At 43.8% G+C, this 23,934-nt stretch overlaps 1 protein-coding gene across 4 annotated transcripts in view; it reads left to right on the top strand.

Annotated features, from left to right (window-relative positions):
• The window catches only part of BMPER (BMP binding endothelial regulator), a 233,619-nt gene that overhangs the window by 21,858 nt on the left and 187,827 nt on the right, over window positions 1-23,934 (top strand). For all 4 annotated transcript variants that reach the window (XM_006201883.3, XM_015237306.3, XM_072964689.1 and 1 more), the window contains exon 3: window positions 11,159-11,258. In XM_006201883.3, coding sequence (XP_006201945.2) covers window positions 11,159-11,258 — 100 coding nt within the window. The remainder of the gene's footprint in view (window positions 1-11,158; window positions 11,259-23,934) is intronic.

Below are 23,934 nucleotides of genomic sequence, written 5' to 3'. Positions count from 1 at the left end.
TTTTTTTTAAGTGGGGCACATGTCATGAATCCCTTTAACAACACGTTTATGTTAATAATGTTTTCTGGGTGACCACTTTCATTTCTTAATAACACCTTAATCAGAAATGGCGTATGTGCAAAATTGGCATTTGTTGACTGTTTAATGAGTTTGAAAGTGGAAGCTAGTGGATTAAAACTACATTCTAAACCTATGAAATACATCTGTGGCTTCTCTGGTTCTTTCTGACATCTGCCTGTGGCCCTTGGGGAAGCCCTGGTGAAGAGAACATGCTATTAATGGCCCCCATGAATGAATCAGACCAACCCGAGCTCACAGGCTTGCCCTTGAATGGGGGATGCTGTCTGAGGCTGGCTCTTTCAGTTCTGGGAACTTCCTCCTGCCCCCTCGCTCCCCTTCCTGACATTGCTCAGGCTAACTGGACACTCTGCCGTCAGTACCAGTGTGAATACAGCTCAGGAGCAGGGATGCTTCCAGCACCTGACGCATCAGTCTGTCCTTACCATTATCCGGAGGCAGGACGGCAGGAACCAGCTCTAAAACCTGCCATCCCAGGGGTCCCTTTGAAAGCCTCTGTGATTGCTGGTGGTCGGGGTCAATTGTGCAGATGTCTTTAAAAGTGTCTCACTGGTGCCCAGAAAGTTACTTTGTCAAGATGACAGATGGGCTGCGAGCAGTTCCTCTGCCCTGCCTGTCCCCTGTGATGTCAGCTCCATTTACTTGTCAAGATCAGGTATTTTTGTAGCTCCCAACAGCGCATGGGCTTTCACGGGCAACTCGTGAAAAATCTTCTGTTCTGCTAAAAATCTGCTCCGTGGCTTGCTGTTGCCCCGCAGGAATGAGGGGCATTTGAGGACCTGGTGAGCCCCACCCACTGTGGGTGGGTGGTGCAGGGAGGAGGCTAGTGCTGGTGAGCAGGTGACAGCCCTCCAAGGTAGGTCGTGTGAAGGCGCTTGCTGTCACCCGTCTCCTGGGCAGGACACAAACAGGATCTAAGACATGCGGCTTCCGTGTTTTGGATGTGCTTGCTCCTCATGGACAGAGAATCATCTGTGTGTATTAAAAGGGTCCATTGAGTTTGCAGCTTTGTTGTACAGCTGGGATGCCCAGCTTCTTATATTGGATGAGTCAGAAAAGAGGCTGCCAAAGTGACCTCCCCAGGTGTCCTTCCTAAGCACCATATTGAGATCTTTCCTATGGCAGTTACTCCACTTTTACTATTATTTTTAACTTTTTAACCCTCACTCCTCACTTCCCTCAATGCCCCTGCCAACCTGGCCAGCCGCCTCCGTGCTGATTTGGAGATGGGGAAGCCCGGTTAACGCCCTCTGGTGTAGCTCCTGCTGGTGGTTGGGGTTGGACCCCCATTGTCTTCTTGTTAGTTCAAAAGAAGTCATCAGAAATACGTAAACATATTCACAGAATCTCATCTCCCCCCGCCCCCAATTTTGCAGGGGAGAAAGCTGATTCATTACTCGTCCCGTGCTGAAGGGCGCCTGTTGTGTAAAAGAATCAGAGTCAAAGGTGTTGGGTGAGGTAGCTGGGCCATGTGTGCACGAGGCCAGATTACTCTGCAGGCCTTTATCCCCCTTCGCCCTGGGTTCATACATTCGTCCCACGTCAAGAGTTTGTGGGCGTTTTCTCCGCAGCCCTAACTCCATCCCACATCCTAGGTGTTTGAGTTTTTTTTCACTGGGGAGGAGAAAAGGGGTAGACTGGAGAATTTGGACCATATAAAGGAAGGATGCTGACATCCACTCCTCTCAGCTCACGTACCTGGCTCCTGTCCCCGGGCAGATGGGGACACAGTCCACCCTGTGGTTTTCAGGCCTCTTTCTGGGAGCAGTAGTGTCACGGAGCTGTGTCTGTGACAGGGCCCCCTGCACTCAGTCACTGGCCGCTTTGTGTTCAGTCCATTCCAGTTACGTTAATGTGGTGCCGCCAGCAGATCGCTTGCTTATACGATGTACAGTATAATAAAAACCAGGCAGTGCTACTTTCTTTGGGCTACTATTTTTATTTGGTGGTTATTTCTTTTGTGTTCTGCCATCTCTAATGTTTTGGTTCTATTTCAAAATATGATTAAACAGAATGAGGAGCTGTTTGACACTGCCCTGTTTTAAATCAGAGCTGTACTTGAGTAGCCGGGACAATCTAATGGCCTGTGTTTCTTTGTTCTGAGAGTTCCTTGAAAAGGCCAAAAAAGAAAAACAAAAAAACAAAAAAACACAACCCAAAAAAACCAGACCGAAATCTTTAAATGGTGGAGGACCCCCAAACGATCCCTCCAACAAACTCAAGCCCGTTAAAAAAGAATTGAAATGTTAGGTGAGTAAAAAGGGCTCCTTATTAATCCCCCGTTGCTCCTGCTGGCACATGTTCCATTTTCAAGGTACAGTATCAGGAGAACACTGTCATTTAGTGATGTATGAGGGTCATATATCATCAGAACATCGTCTGGGTAGAGGACATGGGTGCTAAAAGACACGATTCTGGCCAGACAGAACGGCAGGGGGTCTACTTCTTTTCTCCAATCCCTCGTACCCCCCTCTTGCCTTTTTCTTTAATCTCCCTCTGTTTTGTATTGCAGAGAAGTGAATTTCTTCATGGGATATGACTTGTTGCAAAATAATCGGGGGGCCCCAGTGGGCTTCATAAAGTCTTTTAAATGGCTGGGCTTCAAGGGCAGCTTTGTTCAGAGTTTGCACTGTTAGCTGGGCCAGGGGAGGCCGAGTTTGCCAGGGTCCAGGTCTCTGGGGGGAAGGCTCGCCGAGCTTAGACTAGAGGAAGAAAGAATAACACTCCCAGATGGAGTGCGATGGATCGTGTGATGTTTTGCAAGATGCTTTCACATGAAGTCCCTGAAAGTATGTTCTTGCAAGATGCTTTAACGGGAAGACTCCGAAAGTGTGGCCGTCGGATGCAGCCAGCCTCCTGAGAGAGACACCCCCAGCTCAGATGAAGGAAGGAACCGGAGGACTTGGAGGCTTTTGGTCCGGGCTCTGGTCTGTGTTGCCAATGACAGGGCACTCAGAGACTGAAACTTGTTTTGAGTTTTTAAGTCAGAGACTAATCTGTCTTTCCTAAAAGGCACTATTTTTACTCCTGTGTTCAACATGAAATCATAAACGAAGGTTTATAATGGTCTGAAAATGGAGAGCGCTTAACAAAGGCAAACATTTCAATTTCTTGGCTGCAAGGAAGAGATGGATGATCTCTGCCTCCAAACCCAGCTGTGTGGCATAGTGATGAAATTAGCGGGTCCTGGGCTTGGATCTCTGCCGCGGCTGGCTGTGTAAAGCTGGGTAAGCCGATTAACTTCTCGGAGCTTCAGTTTTACCCATAAAATAGGGGTAAATCGGTGCCTTCCTCAGGCTTGTCTTAAGGGTGAAAAAGGACATAAAACACAAAACGTGTTCAGCACAGTCTGGCAAATAATAGATTTTCTATACACGTCAGGTGCTATTATTCTTAATAACTCAGCAGACTGCCTGGAGAACTATTACGCCGCTATATTGTTTGGTTAGAGATAGATTGCGGCTCTGCGGCTTTGGTTATTGAAGGGGTTTGCAAAAGCAGTGGAGGTTGGGGGTGGTTCAGAAAGATCTGGAAGTGTTACTTTACATTAAAAGCAAGGGCCACTGACGCCTCTCACTTCTACAGACCTCAGACACCTCCACCCCTTGTACTGATCTCACTTAGCTGGGGAAGAGAAGAGATCTTGGCTGGGAAGTTTGGGTCATTTTCCCTATCAAATGTCCTCTCCTCACCTTAGAAATGGTTTTGTTAGTTTGTTTTTTTTCCCCCAACTTTCGCTGAGCTGAGAGACACACAGCCCAGAGACTCATAATTGTACACTAAGGCTTTGTAGTGGACCAAACTGCCTTTCTTTTCTTTTTTGTTTTTTTTTTTCTCTCCCAGCTCTTTCTGTGCAAGAGTTACGGTGAAGTCAATTGTACTATCAGTAACAAAGAACAAGCAAGTCAAAGCTTAATTAAAATAATAAATCATCAATCAAATTTACTACTGCCATTGGCAACCACTGAGCTATCTCTGTCTCCCCCACTGCCCTGGTGATTATTTTCTAAGAGATTAAGAACAGATTTCGTCCAGAGGAGTCCGGCTGGAGCAGGTACAAACTTGTGTTGTGTACTCTCTGAGGCTCTTGCTCGCTTGCAAAGGATTTTCCATGACCGTATGTTTCAGAGAGGGAATCACTTTGCTTTACTTTTTTCGATGATCAAAACCGGTGACAATAACAAAACCTGCCCCCTTTGGGTCTTTTCTTTTGGCGTTTGCCTACCTCTCTCCATTCTAAAACTGTAACGTCTCACAGTCGGGCCTGTTTATTCAAGTATTGGCCCATCCCTTCCACGGGGCCCCTTTTACAGGTTGCTTTCTAACAGGGCAGGGAGCATGGCAGGAGACCTCACATGTCCGACCCAGGTGGCCTGTCTTAGAAAATTTCCAGACTCGCTCAGCTATATCCTAATCTATTCCTAAAATCTCAACAGTCATGCAGGAGCTAACCTAATTTTAATATGATACACCCATAAATTTTAATGCTGTGCCTTAGCAACCAACCTCCCTGCCTGGCCCCTTAATCCAGGTCTGGGAACCAGGTTCTCATCCCAGGTCCACCGCTAGCTAGCTCTTTGAGGGACCCGAGACACTTAACTTCATTGTATGCCGTTCCTCCGTCTGCAAATCTTAAGAAACCTGTGAGGATTAATGAAATAACGTCTGCAGAGCTCTTTACAAGAAAAGTGCTATGTAAACATGAAGTATTATTCTTCTGTTTATGAGACGTTTTATAATATTGCCTAGGAGATATTGTGACCGGTGTTCAAAAGTACCGTAATGTTCCTTTTGGCTTTTTTGAGGCTGGAACTGGGTTACAAGGAGTCACTTTAAGGAAAAGTTGACCTCTTTGACTTTATGCATAGGAAGGCTAGGCATTCCAAGGAGATACATGTGCTGATGTTGGGTCCCCTTCCTCCTTGGGAATCTTGACATCAGACGTGTGTTCCTAAAAACAAATTCCTCAGTGAGCAATTTTGAGACTCTCAAATAGTGAAACGCTATTGTGTGTGCGCTTCAAATAAATTTTCTCATAAAAAGAATCTGATTTAAGGGGTCAGAGTGTCCTATTTGTGCTCACTGACCATGGTGGCTTTTGAGTCAAGGCTAAACCCTCTTCTGTAATTCTCACTTGGGGCCAGAAGTGACACTGCTGTTGTTTGTGTGATCTGCTAACGTCTGATGTCTTGTTTCCCCTAAGGGCACGGACGTTTCAGGAGAGTAGATAGGAAGCTCGCAGCATGATTTCCTACTTGCTCCCACAGCACTGAGTGTGATGACACGGGTGCCAAGACTTTGGTCTGGCTGCTCTAGAAATACCACTGCTGAGCTCCTTTACTCTGTTATTCTGCTGGGCAACCACCCCTTGACAGTAGCTGATGACAGAAGGAGTATCTTATTCAGGATGACTATGGATCCAGCCCCATGGGTATTTGCATTTTGACAGGGGAATCAATCTGTAGAGCCCCTCCCCAAATAAGATTGCAGTGATGAGATGACAAAGGGGTGTGTGCATATAAATGGGAGGGCAGGGTAGTCTGGAGGGTTTCTAATTTAGGAAAGAGTAACTTCTACCTCTTTATCCCTGCTAATGATCCTACCTGGCCCATGTACTTTTCTTTTTTCTTTTTTTTTGGTGGTTATAATGTGTTTATTTTCTGTCCCTCTGAGATTCAGCCAGGTTCAGGAATTTGTCCAGGATTATAGAACTAGCGTTCAGATTCTCTCCCAGAGGACCCTGGGTAGCCCGCACCTCCTCCGAAGCAGTAAGATAGTGACTAAGATCCCATGTACTTTATTAACGTATTTTGCTGTTCATTTGGGGCAGAAAGCAAAAACAAAACAAAACAAAACAAAACAAAACCAGCCACGATTTCACAGCCTTCTTGATTTTCTGCAAAAGAATCTGGCACTTAGAATTTGCTAGTTTGCCAAAGGACAGCTGTTTGCCTCCAAGGCAGACTTTGCTTTCCTAAAAGACAAGGATGGCAGGAAAACAATGCCATCTTCTCGAGGTGGAGACCCGAGTGGTCAGCCACCTTCTAAATATGGCTGATCACACGGAAGCCCTGCAGGCAGGGCACCAGGTATTTTCATTTTCTTTCTTATTTCAAGAGATTAGTGTTGCTGTTTCATAGTCTAGAAATACAGTGTCTGCCAGTTGACATTTCTCCCTCATCTCTCTCATCACATCGGCTGCTGTGTTTTCCTCTCCAGATTTTTGCATTTTATTATTATTTTAAAATACAAATGAAAGGTCATGTAATACTTTCCATATTCTGTAATAGGATTGGTTGTGGAAGAATCTTAGAAAAAAATATCTTCAAGACATTGGCTTGAAATAGAACAAAAGCATCTCAATTTTTTTTTTTAAATTCTCGTTGAGGAGAGCAAACAGGAAAATCTCACTATGGTAACTTACTGTCTTCTCTATATTCCACCCTCATCAACCCCCTAATCAACGAACATCGTTTCCTTCCAACCAGACACTGAAAAGTGCTCAGGAGACACTAGCAGGTCTCTTGGCCACAATTCCTAAGCCCAGGGAACTCTGTGCTGCCATCTAGTGGCAGATGGTAGACATAGCAAGCCGGTTGCTGGAATCCTGTTTGAACTTGGCTGTGTCCAGAGCTGTGGTTTGGCTCGTATCCTTATAGAGTTTTGTTGCCAACCATGTAGGCTTTTTCTTTTTCGCTCCCTATGCCCCTCTTTTATTTTTGCATGTTGGCACTTCATTTCATGCGCCTCCAGAGGCCATGTTTTGAATTTTGATATATTTGGTCTTTCGGGAAGAGGGCAATAATGCAAACAGATGCCTTTGACAACAGGTAAATCACAGGCTGGCTGACCCTAGAAAGTGATAAACGCGGAGAGAGACAGACTGAGAATGAAAAACATGATGAGGTTTATTACTCTTATGCACTGGCTAGATTGGAGTTTTTTGCGTGTCCTGACTTTCCTCCGGTGCATTTTTGCCACCATTTCAGCAGCTTAGATTGGGGGAGACTCAAACTCCAGCTGGAATCTTGGGGAAGTGTTATTTGGGGATGTGAGTCTAGCTGTCAGAGGTGTGAAAGGCACAGATACCTGTCAATACTCAAAAATGGTGCAATTTTCCTTGTTAGCAGAGAACAGCTGGTGTTTGTAGACCTCCCCACAACTGGGGATGACACAGCTCCTTCGAGTTGTTCTGCTCTTGTTAGAGCTTATTTCACATGTGTGGAACCACCTGGGAGGCACCAATCTCCCCAGGGGCCTTGGAACCGTGTCACTCTTTTGTTCTTGTCTGTATCCTGAATGCCTGGGAAGTAGCAAAGTGAAGCGTTTAAATGTGTGCCTTTGGAGTCAGACAGACCTCTCTTTGTGTTTCAAATCTGCCTCTTGTATGACCTGGGCAAATTTCCTAACCTTGGTTCCTCACCTGTAAAATGAGGGGTGATATGGAATTTTTTTGTGAAATGCATACAAAATTCTTAGCACAGAGCCTGATGTGTAGAAAGTACATAGTAAGTATGAATCAGCATCAGAAAACATTTCTGAAATAACAAAGTGAACCAAATGAGCCATGACCTTGAGTGAGAGCAGAGGACACTTGGTGCACGTGGAGATGAGGCGGCCACTGGAGAGGGACTCATGAAGGCACAGCTTTGTGTGTGCCACTTCTCACCAGAGCTGCTGGCTTGAAGACCAGTGTTTTTGTCTCTTGGCAAAATCAGGGAAAACAAAGCGAGTGGTCTTAATTAACCTGTGCTTGAATTTACTCTGTAGCTGCTGGACTCAATTAAGAAGATGGAGGGATCAGCCTCTCATCAGTGATTTTCTGTAATTTTTCTTTCTTTCTCTGAGGGCCTGAGATTCTAAGTATGTGCTCAGTATCCACGCAATCAGACAGCAGGGAAATGATCAGAATTGGCAGCTCTGTACCAACATGACCCTTGGTAGAATATAAAAAACTCCAAGTGTTATTAGAAGGGGGAAGACTCCACTAAACCTATAGCTAAGATTTAGGTTTGTTCTTTGTGTGTGTGTACACAAGAAAAAATTCCAGATGTGAATCTACGCACCATCTGGTTGAAATCACTTTTGTGCTGAACAGTAATTACAAGCTATTTATTATGAATCTTGGGATCTTGCTATGGAGTTTGACTGGCTGCTAGGTTTCTAGTTTAGCAAAGAGTTCCTGTACGTGAGGGAGCGTGTCTTCTTACTTATTAGACCTCAGATTTCAACTTCACACCCTGCTCTGACTCTCCTTAGAGTTTTGAATTCCTTGTGTTTGAGGATTCTTCCTTTCAGAGAGTAAATGCACTTGGGGGCGGCCTTTCCCTTAAGGCTGCAGCCAGCCTTGATGAATGCATAAAGCCGAGGTAACAGATGCTCCAAGGTGATGCCCTGGGGTGGGGGCAGCAGCTGTCAAACTATGGTTTCACCCTTAGCAAAGGAGGAACTGCACTTTGCAAAGCACTGCTCATAATGCCAAGCAGCATATACACCTGATTATTGTTCCTGGTTACTTTGGTGGTAGTAAAAGAGCAGTATTAATTTTTTAACATAGACCTTTTAAATTTGAATTGTGACCATAACTGAGCATTACATTTGTAATATAAGAAAAACTGTGAAAATACATCAAAGGGCCACAACTTACAGTGAGTCAGGATGCTACCAACATTATGGAGAAGAGAGGTTGAGGGAGGGAGCTTAGAGGGGCTCGGAGCCAGGATACCTGGGTTCAGATTGCAGGAGCTGTTCACTATGGGACTGTGGACAGCTCCCGAGCCCATCTCGGCCTCTGGCAGGGAGAGTACTCCCTGCACAGCAGTGGTTCTTGGCCCAGACTGCTCATGGATTGCTTGGTCCTTAGATAAATCAGATCTGATCTTCAGGGTGTAGGAGACAGTGCCGGGCTTTGTTAAGAACTGCATACAGATTCTGATGTTCAAATAAGGGTGAGGACTACTGCCTCACAGGATTTTAAGGAGTCAGTGAGGTTAGCCCTATGAGGACCCCTTCCACATAACAGACACCAAAGAGGGGGAAGAAAAGGAGACTGGATTACTCAGGTCAACCACACCTTCCCATCATACACCGATAACCAATCAACGAGAAACAAAAGGTCTGCACGCCAGCCCTGTGGGAGGGGCTACAGTGGCTGAGCACTGATGCCCTCTCTCTAGGTAGCTATGCAGGTCCTGGGATGGCCCCATCTGTGTGCTTATCACATTGGTCTCAGGGTTCCTTACTGGAAATGATGGTCCTTTTCTATATGTGTCATCTAGTGGGAACTGGTCAGGGCTCATTATTCCCAGGCGCCAGTGGCCTTGCAAAGCCATCAGGGCTGTGAGACAACAAGACTAGGTGGAAATGGAGCTGTTGGGATGACGAGGCCCAACTGTCCAGGGCTCCATGGACCTCACACTGGGGGAGAGTTAATTGGTGAGGGAGTGGGGTTCTGGGACTTTCAGAGGCTCTGTTTGTTCAACAAGGGAGGAGATGATAATCTGGATACATTTTAGAATGAAATCCTGGGAGCATCTTGGGGGCTCTGGAACTCCCAGGGTATTGGAGGGCAGCACAGAAGGTGACATATTTTATCTTAGAACTGCTAAGGAGGGGTGGGTATAGCTCAGCGGTAGAGCGCATGCTTAGCACGCACAAGGTCCTGGGTTCAATCCCCAGTACCTCCATTAATAAAAACAAAAACAAACCAGAACTGCTTTAAAGCTGAATTTGGTGTATGGGCTGGACATGGACTCCCAGCCCCCAACACACACACACACACACACACACAGACACACACACACACACACACACACACACACTCACTCACTCACTCACTCACACACACTCACACTCCTCACGCCCCTCCTTGGTGCTGGACCAGAAGTGGTCCAGCTTCCATACTCTCGTGACAATGAAGCATACTGGGTCCACTTGTGAACCTTCCCAAGGTCATTGTCAGGACTGAGTCAGGATTCTCCTGCACATATTCCAGGAAGGTTTGAAGATCATCTTGAGGTAAGAGAGCTGGACAGTTGCTCCTCTCCCATCTGTCCCCACATCAGGCCATGAATGTGGTCGTACCAGCCTTAACTCAGGGTAATGGGCATTGTGCACATTTGTGAGCTCAACTTGAAATCCACCTCTGCCACTGACAAGCTGTATGATTTTGAAAAAGTCATCCATCTTCTCTGAGCAGCTGTTTTCCTATTTGTAAATGGGAGTTAGTGGTCATACTTAGTGATATACTTAGTTAATGATAAAATCATAGAATTTTAATAAGCATGAAAGCCACAGCAGCTAGCACTTAGGAGACACTTGTCACAGTTCCAATCTTGTTGAACTTTTGTGACATGGTATTTTTGCTTCATGTGCATCCTGTTCTACAAACAGGTATATACATCATGTTTGGATCTTCAAAGTCATTTTTACAGCTGACCTTTCAGGATAAAACCAAAGATGCAAATGGTCACCATGCTTTCATTAGCATAAGTGCTAATATAACGCAGCTGTCCCACAGCTATAAAACACTGATGACCGTGTCTCTGCTTGGCATGGGGAATATTATTTTTTCTCTTACTGAGCCGATTCAATACTCGACTTTGTCATTATTTGAGTTGAAACTTTAGATTGCTGCATTTTAATGCACTCAACTATTAAGGATTGTTGGACAGCCGTGTGCAAATATTTTTGTTCTCACGATGCAGTCCTGGTCCAGGTAGCCCAATGGGAAAAATATGATTTACACAAATATTATCGTTTCTATAAGTGTGTACGAAAAAGAAACCTTAGAGCAGAGCAGGAGAAAGCCTCTCTCTCTCTCGGAGTTGGGTTATCACAGTTAAACTGGCTTGTAAAGAAGGGACTTTTCATCCCTTCTCATCTGCCTCTAATCTCAATCTGTTCCTGGATGGATTTTTCTCTTCCCCAAAGAGCAAAATCTCATTTGCTATCACAGAGTTTTCCTGCCAAGATGAAGGCAAGACAGGAAGAGGGAGGCTAGGAAAAGCTCAGCCGTGTGCCAGGATTCTGGGGACTGTCTGAAGTTGATATCAATCTTCTTTTGTCTCTTTCTGCCCAGAACAAGGAAGTGACCTGTAAGAGAGAGAAGTGTCCAGTGCTGTCCAGAGACTGTGCCCTGGCCATCAAGCAGAGGGGAGCCTGCTGCGAGCGGTGCAAAGGTGATTTATGTCTTGGCCGCCTTCTCTTTTGGCTGTTCCTTCAGGCCCTTCAGGCATTTCTATTTCTCTTTCTCTCACCTTTCTCTTCACTCAGCTCTTGGCTAGGGGGCAACAAGTGGGTGTTGGGAGGGAAGCTGGGGGTTGGGGGGTTGGTGGTAAGGGAGCCTTCTCCTAGTGGGGGGATGAAAGTGTGATGAGCATCTGCATCGCTGGCTTATTTTCTAAAGGAAGTTGTTAGAATGTCACAGAGGAGATGTGACGTGATGCTACATGTTGGCACACACGCACGCCAGCCTGTTTTGTTAAGAAGTTTCAACATGGTTTTTCCAGTCTCTACGTTTGCCCTGCCCACCTCTGCCAGAGGAGTCTTTAAGACCAATTTTTTATCATTTTGGTCCCTATTAAATTTTTTTCTTTCCTTCCAAATTAAATATAAGTTCTTCTCTCTATCTTTGAAGTGTCCCTAAAATACTCTTGCTCCAACCCCATCTCCCAGAGCTCTCCGGCACGTCTCTCTTGACCTCACTGTTCTTGCCTCTCTGCCTTAGCCCAGGTCGTGTCTCCCTACCTGTCCAGATGCTACCTGTGCTCCAGGTCTCCCAGCCCTCCTTCGTCACTTTCCCCATTAAGTTTCCATGGCATCCAGAAGTTTGCACAGACACTTCAGTGACATGCTTTTTCCCTTTCATTGTCTCGTTTGTGTTCAGTAGATCATCAGCTCCCGAGGACAGGAGCCAGGTCATGCTCTGACATTGCCTAGTGTCTGTCAGCATATGTGTGAACAGTGCTTCATAGAGTGTGGTCCCTCCAGGGGTCAAAATGAGCACAGTGGTTCAGGATGTGGGCTCTGGAATCACATTGAGTCAAGTCTGAATCCAATAGTCCTGGGTTGTAAAGAGATTTATCGCCCCAAAGATGCATCCTGGGTTGCAGAGTGTTCCCCAAAAGTTCACGTCCACTAGGATCCTCAGAATGTGACCTTAATTGGAAATGGGATGTTTGGAGATGTAATTAGTTAAGATGAGGTTACAGTGGATTAGGGTGGCTCCAAATCCAGTATGACTGGTGTCTTTATAGGGAGAAGACAGAGATGCACAGAGGAGGTGGCTGTAACAGGAGGGAGGGGCAGGTATAAACACCTGGGCTCTGTTGCTCAAATTTGGATTCACTTGCTCTGGGGAGGCAGGCTGAGCACCTGTCTTTTAAAAAGCTTCCAGGAGATTTGACACACAGCTCAGCGGGAACCCCTGAAGGAAATGTTCACCTAGGACAGGTGATTTCTACCCAACAGAAGAATATAAACTTTTAGAGGGGCCAGGGGGAAGCCTAAGAGAGCCATCAAAAAGAGCCCTACGGACACCAGGGACACCTACAAAAGCCCCTTTTGTAGTGACAATCCACGAGCCTCTACACTTAACGAGGATCCTGTGAACTTTTCAACACACACTGTTATAAAAGATCCACCCGTCCACCTGTTAAGGATTAATGGTGGTTTGTGAGTAACTATGATTATTACAGGAAACTATAATAATCGTTTGTTAATGCCTAAAAGTAAATAAATTAATTAATTAAAAAAAAAAAAGACAGAGAGGCAGAGGTTGGAGCTGTGCTTCACAAGCCAAGAAAAGCCTGGGGTTACCAGGACCTGGGAAAAGGCCAAGAAGAATTCTTTTCTAGAACCTTCAGATGGAACCTGCCAACACCTTGCTTTTGGACTTCTAGCCTGCACAACTGTGAGAAAATAAATTTCTGTGGTCTGAGGCCGCCAGGCTTGTTCTCGCTCGTTCCAGCAGCCCCGAACACTAATGCCCCAATGTTTCCACTTGAGCCGGTGGAGACGTGGGACCTGTCTCTCCCCCAGTTCCCTCATCTGTTAAATGAGAGTAATAATTGTGCTGGGGGAATCAGACGGGAAGATACACTCAGAGTGTTTAGCACAGTGCCTGGCATGTAAACATTTCTCAGTTAATACAAGTATAATAGGTCCTCTGGAAATACTTGACAGACTTGATTGTAAAAACATGTTTTATGAAGCCTTTTGGAGCAGGAGAAACCAACCATTGGCTTCTTACCTCTTTCCTACTGAATTGGGAGTCAGATGTTTTACCCATGTAATTTCTGAGGGCTACCAGTGCAAGATCTGAAATAGTAATTTCTTAGGAATCTCCCAAGCAGATGGTCAGATAAAGTAATTACAATTAAGAGTACGTTACTGTGCCAATGTGTGTCTAAGTTACTATTGTTTCACCTTAAAGAACCTCTTTTATTTCATACTTTTTAAACTTCTGATTTGCCATCTTCATCTTGCAAGGTGGCCTGGAGTTGGCTGCCACAGGATGCCTGAGGCTTACGGTCCACTTCCCGTAATCTATAGTACAGGAGGGCACTTTCCGTTGCTGTAGTGTGTAACCTTCTTTCCTTCTTGTGCTGCTGTTTTCTTTATCATCATTCTGTCCTCCGATTTTCTAATCTTCCAAGGGAAAGGGATACTTGTGACAAATACATTTCCTGAGTATTTTTGAGCTTAAGAAGTCTCTTCAAATTAAACTGGACGCAAGAATAGATCAGTGATCTTGGTGTCCTGAGTTCTCTTTCCGAAGGTACTGTCAAGACATTTTGGCAGAGGTCAAAATCCCCAGCCAGTGCTTCGTGAGGGTGACTTCATAAGAGAAACTCCTGACTTTTCAGGCTCAGGAGGAGGGTATTAAAGTTGCCCCCTTCATTTTTTTCTGTTTCTACTCTGTAATACAGTGTTTGCCTCCTGGGTTTTAAGGGACACAGTTGTATTGGCCCTTAGCTACTAGTTTATTTATGTTTTTCTGATTAGAGGAGTTACATACGCTCATAGAAGATGCTTTGAAAAATAGTCTAAATTGTGGCAAGGCAGAAAATAAATTACTAATAACCCCACCACCCAGAAGTAAGAATTGTTAATATTTGAGGTATTTTTTTCCTGTCTTTTTTTCCCACGTAAAAGTGTTTACTAGTTGATATCTTATTACTTGTACTGTATTATTTCTGGTTTACTTTCTCCCACTTAAAGTCAGGGCATAACATCTTCTCAACTTATTTCGAAATATTGTCCTTAATGGGTACATCAGATTTTGTGTGGAAATGTACCAACATTTATCGGGTCCTTTCTCTGCTTCTGGGCGTTTAGTTGTACCCTGGATTTTAGCACTGGGCAAGGGTAAGTACAGGTAACCAGCAGTAAAGAAATAACGACCAAAAAGAGCACCAACAGGGGTCAAAGAGAGGAGATCTTGGTGTTAGACCAGAAACCGCTCTGGGTTTGGCCTCCCAGGGAATCTGGGTAAACCTTTCCTTCCCCCCATCTCCTGCCCTCTGATCACACAGGGGAACAACAACAAACCCTTAGTGTGGAGCAGAGATTCTGAGACGGCAGCAGTGCTTCCCGAGGCTTCTTCCAAGGAGCGTGCGCCATGCCAACAGTGGGGGATTTGACTTTATACAGAGGGATTCAGTGAGGAATCTATTAATGAAGAGTTTGTTGATCATATTTTATTTTAGAGCAGAAGGATGTCTAGGCAAGATTATCCCAGGGTTAATTTTTTTTTTTTTTTGCAGTCGATGCGTACATCTATTTGACCATGAGGTAGTTATTATTTATGAAGCCCATTTTGCAGATGAGGAACTGACTTAACAACCTGCACAAAGTCACAACAAAGTTTGAACCGGCCAGCCGGGACTTGCACCCAGGTCCTACAGACCCCAGGCCCCGTGCCGGGCAGCCAGCCGGCTGTGGGGCTCGGGGAGGGCCCGGGACACCCGTGCCCGGTGCCCCGGATCCACAGCCCGCGCTGCTCTCGGACTCCGCTGCCCCGCAGGCCGCTGGCCACCTGCGGGCGGAGGAGGCGGGGACCCGGGCCCTCTGCGCGGGGTCCGCCCGCGATCCCGGCATTCCTCCCGGCCTGACTTCCCGCCTCCGCGTCGCGCCCCCTTCTTGGCTTCCGGGGCGGGTCCGGACTTGGTGGTAGTGACTTTAAAGACACGCGGGGTGAACCCCGGCCCTGTTGTCTGCCCACCAGCTTCGGGGTCCAAACCGTTTAATCAGATCAAGGAAGAGTCTGCGGCGATTTTTTTCTTAGCAAAGAAATGGAGCCTCTTGGTTTTTTGGATCAGTTAACTCACGGTGACAGGAGAGCTGATGGACTTAATTCTGCTGTACTTTGGAAGGCATTCGCTGTCAGAGGTACCACCTTATGCTGTTTTTAAAGCTGCTTACCTTGTAAAGGTGAGCATAGCACGTACCCAGCTTGGCAGGGCATGGGTCTGCCAGGCTTCCCAGCAGAGACAGCCCTTCTGGAAGAGTTTTCCTACCTCAGCAGGCACACTGGAAGGGAAGGGGGCATCTGGTATGCTAACTGAATGAAGCAATAGTCCAAGCTAGTTGCTCTGAGTTCCGCTTGACTGTTGTTTCTGTTTGTGCTTCCTCCTACCTGAGGGAGTCGTGAGTGTAAACAGTGTTTCTCAGAATGCAATGGCCCAAAGAATCACCCGCGGAAATGCAGATTCCTGGGCCTTGCTCAGGAATAGTAGTAACGGAGATCCTCGCCGTCTTTGTCAAGATTGCAGGGGCTCGTAATGTAGTCCTTACTCGGAGCCGGGCACTGAATCCGCACACCCTAGCAAGGGAAGGCCTATCACAACCCCCTTTTACTCATGAAGAAGTGGTGGCGTTCAGAGGTTTAGTGACTTGCCTGAGGCCACAGAGCTAGAAATGACAGAGCTGGGGACAGACATCAGGCTTGCAGGCCTGCTGTATCAGGAGCGGCTACACCGGCTCCCTGTGGCTACATTCTCAGGTCTCCACCCAGACTGTCATTGGGGGCTGAGGCTTGAGAACCACTGCTACCAGGTAAAGAAAGAGGAAGAGAGAAGGGGGCCCTTCTTCATGAAGAAAGGAGGAGCACACCTGTGAGAGGCTCTTTTTGCAGTCAAATGCTCTACTACTGAGCTATACCCCCCTCTGTGAGAGGCTTTTTTCGGTATCTGCTCCAGTCCGCGCATCTTTGGGGTGAGAAACCCCTTTGTTCTTCGCAGCTGTGAGGCTGTGATCCTTTGCTTTCCTACTATTTTGAAATTTTTGTATCATTAGAATGATGGTATAAGAAAGAAAGTAAAATAATGACCAGGAAGATACAAGTCAAATGTTGAGATGCGGGTGAATGCCTATCAAAACTCTTTCCTAGATACTCAGTCTGGTCAGTAAACAGCAGGGAGCAGGGTGGGATTTGAGCTCCAAGAACTAGCAAAGAACCTTCTATCATTTGTTGAAACTTTTTTTTTCTTTTCCAACTTCTCTTTCTTCCTCCTTCCCTTCCTTAGCATAATTATCTTTAATTTGAACTTTAATTTTGAACTGCTACATTAATACATTATCATTCTAAAAATGTAAACAGAAAAGGGCATTAAGTCTCTTCTGAGCTACGAAACCCAACTCTTCTCAGAAAGAACAATTCTTATCAACTTATTGTATCCTTCCCACACCTTATTCAGTTTATTACATTATATATGTACATATACATAAGTATGTAATTTTGTATGTGTGGTTTTGTTTTTTACATAAATGAAATAGTACTTATTCTTTCACATTTGCTTTAAAAAAATAACTCTATAATAATATGACTTGGGCATTTTTCCATGTCAGTTCATGCTTTTTAGTTGCATGGATTCCACAGCATAGATGTACAATCATTTATTTCACATCTCCCTACTGATAGACATTCAGATTCTCAGCTTTATGCCAAGCTGCAGGGAACCAGCTTGCCATTTTTATTGTGCCCCCATGTGTCTGATGCTCAAAGACAGAAACCTAGAAATCAAAGTACAGTGGGGCAAGGTGTGCCATGTTAGATTGTAATGGACAGTCATCAGTGGCCTCTAAAAAAGGCACAGCTAGTCTCCTTTCCTATTGCCTTGAGAGTTTTTAAGCCTTTCTTCCTAAAAGATGATACACTAGAAGGGGAGTTGGTTTTACACATAGCAACAGTTAGGCGAATCCGCTGCTTCTGCCTTAAAAACTTGCCCCTATAGCCATGTTGCCCACATGCTGCCCATGCAGCCAGTTCTTTATTTTAGACGGCCACGTGCACGCTCCTATCCCGATTCTTTTGTGTTCTGAATCTCTCCTGTATTACAAGGGGTATTTTCCTCCCCCTTTCTGTGGTTTTGAGAGAAATGGTATCAAACTTCTTGTAAAGAACCTAGCCAAGGGTCAACAATTACTTTTATGTTTTTCAGTGGAACATAGAGAGCGCAGATAGTTGTCAACAAATTAAGATTTGAATGATGATATTTTTGCAAAATCTCACTCATTGCTGGTGAACTGAAGTTATAGAATCACCTTAATTTAGAATATAGACTAGATGAAAAAAGTGGGAAGCCATTCTTGTTTCTAAGAGTGATTTTTCAGTGAAAAATACCATCATCATCACTCTCATCCTAATTATCAAACGTACTCCACATCTGACGCATTTGAAGGCTCTCTGTGGTTATTACTTTTTGTTTTCGATGCTTCCAATATGGGGAAAATGTGGAGAGAATGCATATTATCAGCTCATTCTCTTAAGAGACAATCTCCTAAGAACTTTGGGCCATTTAAAACTCCCATATTATGTTACTTTATGTTTATATCTATTTTATTCTGTATGTACTGACCAAGATATATAGGCCACTTCTGTGATTAGTGTATATTTGGGCCACTTCTGTAATTACTGTCCATGGTTTATTTATAATTATATGAAGCCTTATTTCATGCCTTTAAATAATTACAGAAGTTTACCTTTATTACATCCGTAAAGCCCTTACTCATTCTCTATGGGTCTTTATGGGTCTTTCTGTTCTTTGCTTGAGGCCAGGCTGCTTATCAGGAACACACATCACGGATGACATGGTTCCTACAGGAAAACAAGATCTTCTATATGCTGATCACCTTCTGGTGGGATGAAAAGTGGAACCTGCTTGTATTTACCAAGAGCTCTGATTCCTTGAGAAAGTTGTGGCATTTGCCTTTCCCCTTCGTATTGTTGAAGCCCTGTGGGTAGTGAGGTGTGAATTGTCCGGCTGATTTTAAAATCTTTATCCTCACCTGTTACCTTCATAGGCATTTCCCCACAGTGCTGAGTTAGTTGATTTATGGTCACCGCTTAGTCCTCACAACAGCAAGGTAATTTCTGTGAGAAAACAGGAGGCCTACTAGAGAAGTTAAATCATTCATTTGCCAAGGTGTTCGTGACCCAAAGATCAACCAGAGGGTGGCCAAGGAGCTTACTCTACTGAGGGGACAAGGAAATACCAAATGGGGTGTGGTGGGGGGAGGTTCTCCAGGAAAGGCATATCAGAGTGCATAGGGAAAGGGAAGGGGGCCAACTCATGGGCCAGGGGCTCAGGAGTGCACTGGGGAAGGCTTTCCAGAAGAGGCAGCTCATTTTCGTGATCAAGAAGGAGCTCACCACATCCAAAGAGTGCTGTTTAGGGAAGGGCTCCCAGGTGAAGGTCATGTTGCACACAAAGGCATGGAATAGTTCTTAGGCATTGGCCACCACTCAAGATCACCTAGGGAACTTGTGAAAATACCAGGTCCTGGGCTTGTAAGTTTTTGTTTATTGATTGGGGGAGGGTAGAAGGGTCAGACGAAAATGTGAAGAATCCTAATATGACTTCTACTTCTTTTCCTCCAAAAAAGATGTTGATATTGAAAACTCAATGGTAGAGTAAATCACCTGAGGACAGAAATAGGAAAGCTCGTATTTCCAAAGGGATTCTTAAGAAGGTTTTAGGTTTTGTGTGTGTGTGTGGATATGTGTAGGCATTTGTGTTCCTGTTTGCTTCAGTCAGATGGCTCATATGTTCCATTCGTTCAGTCACTGATTCAGCGAGTATTTCCAGAGCCACATGGCAGGTATTTATGGGATGGCACTGCTCACCAAATTGTTCTTACCTTTTCTGAAGCCAGATTATTCTTTAAAACAAAACAGTAAGTAAATTATAACTGATTCTTCTCAAGCAAGTGTTTCAGTGTACTTTTCAGATTATTTTATGCTAATAATTGTCATACATTTTTCATCCAAATAGCCTAATAACTGGGCAAAAGATTAATCTAATTTGGAAAAACTCAATATTGTTTGATGAAAACAAATGAGATCATCAAGAGTCAAACAGATGGTTTTGGCAGCTTTTCTATGTTTACTTGGACTGAGACTCACCCTTTAATTTGGGGTTCTTTCTTGAACAATAATGTACTTGTTATCTGAATATATGTTTGTTATTAGTGGGTCATAAATGAATAAGATGTATTTCAAACATTTATAGGTCAGATTCCATCCTCTTTCTTCATATAGAGCATAAAATATTAATTGTCTACAATACTTTGATGAAAGATATAAGAAAATAGTCTTTCATTTGTCAAATGGGATTTGTTTTCCGCAGTCTTGTTTTTGATTTTTCTGTGCTCCGTCTTGTTTTTCTGCGGGTTGTGATCCTATGGGTGGTGTTTTCTTATAGTTTTATTTTTATATGTGATTAAAAAACATCCTCTGATTTCTCAGAAAACAAAAGGAAAGAGGCAAAATATAAATATGTTGTACACTGATTTCTAAAATCAGACAGCCATCCCATGTTCTGGTAAATAATTAAGGAACAAAGCATGCATGGAGAATTTTAGGGGGATTGGGTTCATTCAATGGACCAAGAGGTAACCAAAGTCAAAGGGAACTATGAATAATAGTAAAAGATTGAGTATTATTAATTAGAGCTTGCCTTTCATACAGTACAAGGCTATGAATAAGAGACCTCTTCTTGTGTTGCTTCGAGAATAACCTGGAAGATGACCAGGTCTTTCAGAATCTTGCTCTGTGGCTGTTTTGGAGGGAGTCAGCCATTTACCATATATAGGAATGAGCATTTAAAAAAAACTTGAAAAAATAATTACACTCCCTGTGTTGACAGAGTAAATTATCCTATTGTTTATACATTTTTAAGATGGAAAGGTTGAGAGTAAGCCATGCATGTGTCAATCCGGTTGTTTGCTTTTAACCAAACTTCTTTTGGAAATCATAACTGTGTGTTGTCTGTTGCCCAAACAAAAGAGCAGCTCTTTCCTCAGCCTCTGTTTTCCTTTCTTTTAGACGTGACCAAATGTCTTTGGTAGTTATACATGATTGACCTGGATGTGGTTTGCCCCAGGTTTCATACCTCAAATACGGAGTGGCCTGTCTTAATGTTGATAAAACTCATCAGTCACTTTAACTACACTGTGAATTAGATTTAGAAAATATTTTGGAAAAGACAAACCCGAATCTTTAGGTTTCCATAGACACTGTTATATTCATCCTTGAGGGAAGGTTATTATCATTCTGATTTAAGAAATGGAGAAGCAGAGATGCTGAGAGAGGTGAAGTGATGTTTTTCAGGATCCCACAGTTGCTCAGGGGTAGTGGGGCCATGACTCCCAAAAGCTCCGTCCTTCTTCCTGGCATTACGTCCACCACCTGTGAGATCAGGAGGGAGGAGAGACCTGGAGAATTAGGAGAATTAATCTGGAGATTAAGCGATGAGAAGGATGCTGGCATCAGTTTTGTCTGCATCAGTTTGGTCTCTGTCACCCCACTTCTCCCTCCATAGACTTTTACAGTTTGGATGGACCAGCAATTTCAAAGGAAGTATGTGGGCAGAGAAGCTTTGTGGAGGTGATTGGAAACAGCATGTGGCTTAGAAGGTTGTGGCTTTTCTTACTAATTGACATTTTGGGGGGAACCTGTAGGTTTCTTTTCCTCTTCAGTATCCATGACTGTACTGCAGCCAGAATCCAAAGAGACAATTTAGAGCTTTACTGTTTTGTGAGAGTGTGTATGCCTGGTTTCTGAAAATATTTTTAATAGATTTAATTGCATTCATACAATTAAAACTATACAAAAGCATCTATTGTCAAAATAAAGCTTCCTCCGACTGTTGACCCTGGCCACCTTGTATCCTTTGTTGGAGAAAATCATTATTCAGATCTGTGGGAATCCTCCCAGAGCCAGTCCCTGCAGACACAGTGCAGTCTCCACCAGCTGTACTCCTAGCTGTTTTAATGCTGAGACCCTGACCTATCACTTAAAACATCTTGGGAAATTGCTTTGCTCTGGAAAACTTCCCCTCCATTGAGCTACTCAGTGCCACTGTTACTTTTACCATGATTTTTAACCTAGGAGAATCCGTAATGTTTTTTTGTTGGAAGTTGTTAGATTATGAGATGCCTGCATATACATTATAACCTATAACTATTTGAATTTTTAAATAATTAATTTTATCTATCCAATCCAGAAATTTGAGTAGAGGTTGTTATTATGTTTTTATGAGACTGATGCCCTACCTACTGTGCTAACGAGGCACCTTATTATTATGTTTTTAAAGACAAAAAAAAAAAAAAAACCAAAATGGGAAACTTGAGAGATTTCTTTTCCTCCCTCCTTTTCCCTAACTGAAAAAAAGATGTATAAAATGTTATATTTCATAGATTAGTTTCCCATAATATAAACCAGGCTGTTTTGGCATTTACATAAAAATGACCCTATTTGTTTGAAAAGATCTTGTTAACATTAAAATCATCCATTCCAAAATCTGTTTTTGTTGTTAAAAACTTGTGAGAAAACTTAAAACACAGATCTGCTTTCCCCATCAAATATGTTTCAGTCCTTTCATTCATGGTGTCATGGTTTTAGATTCCATAGGATTTTGGAAGGCAGTTTAAGGAGTTTGTGATTGCCTTTAAGTTAGAAGATTAGATTTCCAAGGCTTGCTGCTGACTTGGGCTGCATCAGTTTTTATTTTTCTGAAGTGGGCAAGTTGTGAATGTTCCTCATTGTGACAGAGGAGGATGGTGGCCCTGGTCCTCTAGTGATGCAAAGTGTTGCCATCAAATGTCTGCCTGGCAGCTGTATCAGAAGGTGGGCTCCTCTCCCATGGCTACCAGCCTAACAGAGCTGCCTTCAGCTACAAATGCCCAGTCTGTTAATTTTCTGCTGATGCCATAACTTGTTAGGTTATGACAAAATTAGTGGCCTAAAATAACACACGGGATTTATTACCTCACAGTTCTCATGGGATTCTGGGCATGGTTTAGCTGGGTCTCACAAGACTACAGTCAAGGTCAGTCAGGCCTGAGGTCTCATTTGAGGCTAAAGGTCATCTTCTAAGCTTGTGCTGTTGTTAGCAGAATTTGGTTCCTCACAGCTGTAGAATGGCTTACTTCTTTAAGGCCAGCAGGAGAGTATCTCTCTGACCTGTAGACTCTTTTTAAAGCTCATGTATTAGGTCAGGCCCACTCAGGATAATTTCTCTCTTTAATAACTCATAGTGAAATTGATTAGGGATCTTGATTACACTTGCAAAATCTCTTCATCTTTGCCATGGGACATAACCTAATCTTGGGAGTGACATCCGTCACATTCACAAGTCTTGCCCATGCTCAAGGATAGAGGATTTCACAAGGTGGATGTATCAGGGAGCAGAAGTCTTGAGGGTCACCTTAGAATCTACCAGCTGTACTCAGAGCAGCTCTGGTATGCACAGGATGTAGAAGCAACTGTTAAGAATGGCCCTTAGAGCTAGGATATACCGTATGGACCCTGCACTCAAGTGCTAGTAAGTGCTCCCCCTTGGCTGTTCCCTCTTCTCCTCTAGTTAGGTGGCCACCAGCCTGCAAGGTCTGGCTCCTGTTTATCCCTCTAGCCTCCTCTCATTCTGGATTCCTGCGGGTGAAAGATGTTCTTTTATTTCCCTCAGTGTTCCGTGCCTGATTCTTGTCATGGGTCTTTGCACATACTGTTCCCTCTGACTGGTGGCTTTTCCACCCTGTGTCATCAAGTTGACTTCTACCCTTTTTTCAGCTTTCGCTTCAGGCATCAGCCCCTGGCCTCCATGGCTACTTGCCATAGAATTAATTATCTCCTTCTAAATGCTAGGCACAACTGTGGTTTCTCATTTTGATTTCTGTAACTCCAGCTGAACTGGAGGTTCTGAGAGGGCAGGGATTGTAGTATGCTGAGCCGTGGTCACTGTGCCTGTCACAGAATAGTTGAATATAAGTTGGAGAAAGGCAAGGAAGAGAAAGGAAAATGGAACCAAATTCTAGTCTTTCTAGTTCAGTCTGGGTCTCATCATAGCAACTGCATATTTAATATATTACTTTTAAGCCATACATCTCAAGTCCTTTTCAGAATTGAGCAGGACTTAGAAAAAGTTGAGTGAGAATTACAGAGAGAATAAAAATGGATAAATAGGAAAGAAAAATGGCTGGATCTCTAGAAACCATTTCCAATCTCCTGACACTTCACTGGTTTTCACTGAATTCCATAGAGGTTTAAAAAAAATCCCTAAAATCACCATAGCCTAAGTGTACTCTCATGTTGTAGTGGCTGTAGTATATTTTAGTACTTGTAGACTTAGTGATAACCTAAATGTAATTTTTGGTAGATCTTTCACTGTATTGTGCAAAGTTAGCAGATAATGTATAGTCATGACTTCAGATTCCCTAGTTACCATCATTTTGATATGATTTTGTGGTTCTTTGTATAAAATCATATAAAACACATTTAAAAATTTTTTTATCTATTTTTATTGAGGTTAACATTGGTTTATAACATTAGATAAATTTCATGTATACAGCATT

This window comes from Vicugna pacos, chromosome 7, assembly GCF_048564905.1.
Source record: "Vicugna pacos chromosome 7, VicPac4, whole genome shotgun sequence".
Classification (NCBI taxonomy): Eukaryota; Metazoa; Chordata; class Mammalia; order Artiodactyla; family Camelidae; genus Vicugna; species Vicugna pacos.
Note: the sequence above shows the minus strand (reverse complement) of the source record. Positions and strands in the feature narration are given on the sequence as shown.